Source organism: Penaeus vannamei, chromosome 29 (genome assembly GCF_042767895.1).
Source record: "Penaeus vannamei isolate JL-2024 chromosome 29, ASM4276789v1, whole genome shotgun sequence".
Classification (NCBI taxonomy): Eukaryota; Metazoa; Arthropoda; class Malacostraca; order Decapoda; family Penaeidae; genus Penaeus; species Penaeus vannamei.
Window position 1 is genome coordinate 26,289,229 of NC_091577.1, and position 7,500 is coordinate 26,296,728.

Genomic DNA, 7,500 nt, shown 5'->3' on the forward strand with positions numbered 1-7,500 from the left:
AAATTATATGGAGTATTTTCCTTTATCATTATAACCCCTTTTTGTCTTCAGAACTAAAAATAATAACAGGCATTTTCTTGAGATTACAAAAGCATAAAAATATGGTATGTATATAAGTGGCTATGTGATAGTCTAGTGTGAGAGATACATCCATTTAGATTGAAGATGGAAATTTATTTTTTCTATTTATGGAAATGTTTGTAAACAAATGCTAGGTGAGTACTGACCACAGATCAGAAAACAACAGGCAACAATATGGTTTCAAAATTACTCTCAACTTGCAAATTTGATTTAAACAATGTAAAAAAATAAACAATTAAGCACCTATGTCATTAAACATAGATACATATATTTAATTACAGTTATATCATACATACAATAAATGCCATTAATAGCAAAGATGACAGAAAAAGTGTCAGAAGGTACAGTTGGTGGTTCCTTTTAGGATCATATTATCAATAATGATTAAGCAGACATACATTCATCCTGCTACAACTGCACTCCTTAAACCAAAAGTACAAAAGAAATTACAAGATACAATTATAAAACAAGTGATATTTCTTTTAGTCATCACTACAAAAATGTTTACATCTTTGAACTCAAGATGATTATAAAAAATACAATGCAGAAGTATGTAATGGCTCAGTTCATCTGCCTGCACCTATTTAATTTATGCTGTCCTCTATCATAGCATAGCTGCACATGCATTCTTTATACATAAAATTAGTAGTTATTTCATAATATGATAAACGAACTGGTATATATTTCTATGCCCTTCATTAATGATCTTATGATTTTTTAAAAAGTAGTTTGCAACTATAGACTGTGGTCTGCCTTCTTCTCCAACCAGAGGTCCATGGCATACCTGAAAAATGTACTGGATATCAGCAAGTTATTTGATTTACCATAAATATCAGTAATTTATCTCATTTTTAAAAATGTTCTGCCTCGTCAACATCTAAGGTCATTAGCGGAAATACTTGGCAAAACCAGCCTTTCATCCTTTCAGCACGGCTCTCACACCTTAGGAAGTGAACAGAAGGGGATGAAGAAGAGAAGAAAAGGTAAAGGGGGAAAAGAAAAGACCATGCACAATTAGTTGAGGTAAGGGCTTATATCTTAGGTAAGGGATGATCCCCTACCTTGGGCCTTATTCTCCTAAAACTCCCAAGACAACAGTGAGCAAGGGATTAGGGGGAAATATCAGTAATGACAGAGTTTGCATGTTTCACAACCTCCATGAATCTATATTGAAATTATGTGCCACATAATATGGAAAAAGATATATTTCATACTGGGTAAAGTAATGTGTTGCAAAATTTGTATTCAGCACACATCTTTGCTTTATATATGATTTTTTTTACTTTCCTTACTTTTTTCTAAAATATTTTCATAGCTCTGTAATTGTCCATTCACCAAAATGAAATTTTACACTTTTATAGTAATTATACAGCAAAGAGTACTTTGTATACTTCTTTACATGAAATAACATAACAAGTTTTGTAATTTTAATACAAAAATTAGAAACAATTCATATTTTCTTTATATTTATTTACATATTATATACAATGTAAATATTAGGATGTGTCCTTGAAAGTAGCCATACTAAACATGAAGCACATAATTAACAAATGACTAATCATTTACTAACAATTTTTGTTTCATCAGCTAGTTTTTTCCTCATCTTGTGATCAGCCTTATAAACAATGTTTTTTTATTTGGTAACATATATTCTTTTGTTGCCGCAATGTACAATACAATAATATTGTCTCACTAGTGTCAGTTAAATGCACTCTCCACTGTAGTTTTGTTTTGTCAGTTCTGTTTACATATATGTAACTTCACAAGTGCTGGATTACCAAGGAAGTGATTACTAGACCTACCTGTCCACCTGTTTACCACATTCCATGATTAAAAAAGGAATAGTCTTTACTTCCAATACTATTACTATTGTTATTAACAATAATGATGTTATTATCATTAATAGTATCATCAATATAACATTATTAATAATACTGGTTGTAATAATAGAAAAAAAATTCTTTCCAAAATTTAAAGAATTGGGTAAATGAGGTAGAACCATATCCATGTTGACAAATGTAGAGTGTAGAAAAGGTATGAATGAGACTGGATATCTTCACAATACAAGAGATGTATTTGACCGGTTTCGATTACGTCTTCATCAGAAATACATGTATTTCTGATGAAATTTATACCTTTTCTATAAATGAGGTAGATCAGATGGGCTTAGTAAATGACCCCTTAGTGAGTAATCACTTGTAGAGATATTTACTTATAAATAAAATCAATGTATTGTAATTATATTCATATATGCCCTCCCTGCATCCACAGGTTTAAAATCCCTGAGGTTATATCTTGCACCAAATGCAAAAGTAAAATTAATGTGCACCTAAAATTAGTATATTTATATACATTTTAATGGCCTTGTCTGTGCCACCAAAAAATGGTTATGAACTATGTTCTACATAACTATACTACCTAACAAGTTTAAATAATTTTTACAAATGCATGGTACTAATACCTTCACAGAGAAATTTAAAATATTTGATGGTGTACACTGATTTTGGTGTAGACACAAATAAAAGACAATTAATCACAAGTTTGACGCTTTGGATGTATCAATTTCTTTAGCATGATCATCCTTCATAAGAAATTGTTTGTATAAATCTTTCTGAAGGCTACCTGATGTTCTATTCACATTTAATGATTTTTTTTCCAACCACAAGGCCAAAGCATACCTGTAAAAAGAAATATTACTAATTAGGCTGCATTTACGCATACTTACAAAAAGTACATGGATATGTAAGGAAGTTTCTCCTGTCATAGAATGGTGGAAAGGCAGGTAAGACTAAAACAGCTACAACAGCAAAATCCCACTTGCTACATATTCTGGAGATCTAATAAAAATAAGGCTTATTTTTCTCCTAAATAATTATCAGAAGCAGAGAAATGACATAGTAAATGAGAACCTGACTCAAAATTATTTTTTTAAGAAAACCCACCTGCTTCCAGTGCTGACTCTCTCCCTTTTCAAGTCCTCATTGGATGTCTTCTCTTTCAAAATTTCTGAATCAAGATAACCAGATGCATGTTCTGAAAAATAGTAACATACTTATTCAATTTGTACAGCAGATGTTTTCACAAGTACACTACCTTTGAAACTGACCTTTTCTGAAAGATTTGGAAGGCTTTTACATCTTACAGTAAAGTTAGGAACTCTGATAATGATGTGTATAAGGCAGTATAAAGTACTAAAATACTTAAAAGAGAAAAGAGGAATATTTATCAATTGGTCTGTTTCTACTGATTCTCCTACTCAACTTCTAAATAATTTCTTGGAGGCAAACTAAAAAAAAATATACAAACATCCTTTACACATCACAACCAATTCCTATCATTTGGATACCAAAGTACAATGCTTAACCATGCTGATTACTTCACAAATTATCTAGCACTGATACTAGTACTTAAACTAACCTCCAGTACGATTAACCAAGGTTATTGGAATCTCTTCATTCTTGACAGGCAATTCATCAGCTGCATCAGAACTGTTATCATTTCTCCACACTGACAGCCTGACAAGCTCTTCTGACAACCAAACAGCTGCATCTACCTCCTCTCCACATAACTAATCAGAAAAATCAGAAAAGAAGATTTCATTCCCTGAAAATGAACATTTACAATTTATAATGAAAAAGGGACTACATTTTCTAAACACTCTATTATCTACAGTATAGTGATAAAAAAGAACAGCAGTTAAAAGGTATTTAGTGAATATATTTTGATGCATTCCTGGTTATTATCTTAGTAAATCTGTATCAATTTGAATTCGATAATTGCTAAAACAGGAAAAAAATAATATATACAACAGGAATACAAGGAAAGTATGCCAACCTGCAGCATTATCTGTATAATTCAATAGTATCTCCTTAAAAAAAGGTTATCTATACTCACTAAATGAATTCATACTTTGGAATAAAACAACAAACCTTACCTTGAAGTTATTCTGCAAATCCTGTGATGTCCTGTCAAGTACTATATGCAAGTAGACAACAATATGGTGTCTCTTGGGAAGGCCCATTGGAAGCACAGGAGGATAAACTGATTCCCAGAGACCTAAAATGTTACTAGTCTTTTTCTCAGTAGGTGTGAGAACAAGACCTGTTTCCTCTTCTAACTCTCTAAGCGCAGCATCTTCTAAAGTCTCTCCTTCCTCTGAGATGAAGTTGGCATTAGTCATTACTTCACCTTTTTTTTTTTTTTTTCTTCAGAACATGACATCTTGTCTCACTTTAAATATAGAGTTCTTCAGGTTACCTACCTATGTGGCCTCCTGGAGGGACCCATGTTTTCGGAAATGTCCTCATGTGGGGTGCTCTCCGAGTCAATAGCAAACGATTATCAATTGATTCAAGAATGACTGCAACTCCAACATCTACACCTCTGTTATAGATTTCTGGGTCTAATGATGCTATTCCATCCTCATCAAGATGCTGAACAGGGCAGAATGGTGGGTGCTGCAGGGATGAAAATTAGATTAATTACCATTTATATACTTAATATCCTAAATCACAAGCAAAATATACATCAATTTACAGAACATTATACCTTATATTACCATAGTTGCAACAGGAAGCATATAGAAAACAGATTACAAAAGACATATATAACTGATTTAAAGAAAAAAAATTGACAAGCTATTTCAGCATTAAATCCAGTTCCTTTTTTTCACAATATATTGTTCCAAGGATCAAAAATGCTTTCGGTTTTCAGGCAAATGTAATGCCCATTAATGCTAGGGAGTTCTATTGCACATACTCTCAATCTGGGCTCAAATGAATGGCATACATACACTGAACTATCAGCCCATATTCATACAAGCACTACAGAGTATGGAAAAGAAGTATTCCTCTCAGCTTCACTGATTACTGCCTGTTATCATTGAGGCCAGATTTGGACTATGGTTATAATTAGAAAGATGTTTATATCTACTTTAATAATTTTTTAAATGCATTTTTGGAGTGGGGAGTTTTATGCAAAAGAACCTCACAGTGAGATTTTTATCATATATTTTACCTCTCTTTACTCCTCACTTGCACTGATGGGAAAAATATGTATATAAGGGGGTCTACAACAGCTCTACAGCCAAGTCCTAAACATGGGATTTCCTAAGCTCTTTCAATGTTTTTCCACTATTCATGTTGCTGGCCTCAACTATTCTTGAAAATTGTAATTGTTTTTTCATATTTTGTTTTCCTATATCTACAAATTATATCATAAGCATATAATATAATTTTACAGTTCAAAACAACATATTGAAAAGGTAGGTAAACCCTATTTCTTCCTTTACGTAAATCTATCATAATCTTGATACATATGATTCAAATATACAATTTCTGCTATAAAGTCTAGATTATAAATGAGAAAATAGGAAACAAAATATAGTTACTAAATTTGCTGATACAGACAGCTAAAAATAGTATGACATAAATCATATAAAAAACTAAAGCACCTACAAAATAAAGGAGGAATAAATATAAGTAAAAGGTTATGTGTCTAAACAATCTTAAGGTAAGTAAGCTAGGAATGGAGGCACCTGACACTGTGGCCAGCAATAACTGCAATAGTAAAAATTGCAACCGTGGAATGCAGTCCGTCCAGCATCTTTGGCTTAAATGTTCTCACTCTTGGGCAGAAATTTTTTAGAATTAGAATCTCAGTACTTACCACCAGTTTATAAGAGGGAGTTTTCTTCACATTTGTAGCCATCTTTGTATTCTCCAAAGTGTTCGCCATCGCAGAAGGTTGAATGAGAAGTCTGTTGTCTTCTAAGTGACATTCCACCATGCCATCTCCACAAAATCCCAGGAAATCTAATATACATTCACTAAACTTGGCCTTTTGGTAGGATTCCACTGCAGAGGTCTTTCTCAGATGAACCAAAACTCGTTTGTAGCCTGAACTTGCCATGACTGAAAAGAGAAGAAAATACTTTAGTGCATGCCAGTCCCTACAGAAAAAGTTTAAATTCTACATTTTAAATATGATATGTCAATAACTCACATTTTATGATTTATGTAGTCTACTTTCTATTTGATTTAGTAAATTTCTGCCAAGAATGAGCAATAAAAATCAATTAAAATCAAACAAATAAATTTAATACCATATCACAAGAAAAAAAATTGTCTGTGAGTTGGCATTATCATTTTTATGTTTCTATTTACCTATGCCAAGGAGGTTATGTATTTAGTAGTGTTGGTTGATTGGTTAGTTAGTTTGCAGGATAACTCAAATATGAACAGATTTTAATAAATTTACCAGAGGTGTGTCTCAGCCTAATTTAGATGCCATTAAATTTTGATCTGGATCCAGGACTTTTTTAATTATTGTATATTTACCTTTATTGACAAGGCAATAGGAGTAATTCTCATTATTATCATTACTTTTATTACCTCTGCTAAGGAGGTTATGTTTACGGACATCACTGGTGTACTTGAGTAAGAGGTGATTTTAATGTAATTTTTTGAGTGTGAATATTTTTGTTGCTTTGCTGACCCTATTCTCTTGGCAGAGGTATGCACTCTCTGAGCACTTCTAGTCTTTATATCAATTTGGTACTAATAATATCATATAGAGCACCACTTCTAATAGAGCTCCCAAGTCCTATATTATGACTACCTCTTTGATTACTCTACAGAATACATTTTACTAATCTTTCAGCAAGCAATAAGTTGAGTTATGATAACAAAAAAACAATGTAGTTTCTTGATTTCATATACTTCAATATCCTAACATAACTAACATAAACAGAGTTATGTGACAATAGAAAATAACACCAATCTATACTGGACTATTCAGGCAGCGGTTCAATATTTGGTGTAACAGGAATCCTACAGTTTCTTATGTAAATTAATAAAATCGATCAAGTTTTCTCTTTTGTTATTTATAAAAATATGATCAATAATGTCTAACTTTGCTGTATTTCCTGATATCTTAAAATCTACTCCAAGTTGACCTTGGTAAAAGTTGAAAATTCAGAGTTACTTGTACCTAGATGCAAAAAAATGGTGACTAAATATAAAAGGATCACAGTCTTAAAAAAATATCTGGTAAATGTCACAGTCACACCAGCAATAGTTTAAAAAGTACAACTTTTTCTCATAATTACATTAGCTGTATTTGATCCATTATTTCCTTATTAGTCAATAAAGCAATAGAGGTACTGGTTCAATTTTGGCTGGAATATACAAGGGAGAAATTTTTTGACTCCTAACAGCAGCTGCAGAGGCAGTGGTGATCAGTGCAGAGGACAATAACATACTTGTAGCTGTTTGTAGCATTAACAGAAATGCTGATTAAAGAAAAAAATATATTAGTCTACAAAAAATAGTTTCAATAAACAAAAAAATGCTCTTTGACACATAATTTCAGACTTTGATAATCGTTCTTAAAGTCACACTTTTCAATACATCTTACAGA

General features: G+C 32.0%; 1 protein-coding gene across 5 annotated transcripts in view; it reads right to left on the reverse strand.

Moving 5' to 3' along the window:
* Window positions 1-7,500, reverse strand: part of LOC113820496 (nucleoside diphosphate-linked moiety X motif 17) — a 9,361-nt gene that overhangs the window by 761 nt on the left and 1,100 nt on the right. The window contains exons 2-8 of one of the 5 annotated variants that reach the window (XM_070142593.1): window positions 7,190-7,372; window positions 5,749-5,993; window positions 4,343-4,538; window positions 4,016-4,236; window positions 3,499-3,649; window positions 3,024-3,114; window positions 1-865 (exon numbers count right to left, since the gene is read on the reverse strand). The exon at window positions 1-865 is cut by the window's left edge and continues 761 nt beyond it. In XM_070142593.1, coding sequence (XP_069998694.1) covers window positions 817-865; window positions 3,024-3,114; window positions 3,499-3,649; window positions 4,016-4,236; window positions 4,343-4,538; window positions 5,749-5,991 — 951 coding nt within the window. In that variant the 5' untranslated portion in view covers window positions 5,992-5,993; window positions 7,190-7,372 and the 3' untranslated portion in view covers window positions 1-816. Of the gene's footprint in view, window positions 2,760-3,023; window positions 3,115-3,498; window positions 3,650-4,015; window positions 4,237-4,342; window positions 4,539-5,748; window positions 5,994-7,189; window positions 7,373-7,500 lie in introns of those variants that run through there. The other 4 variants (XM_070142592.1, XM_027372877.2, XM_027372859.2 and 1 more) reach the window with 4 other exon arrangements.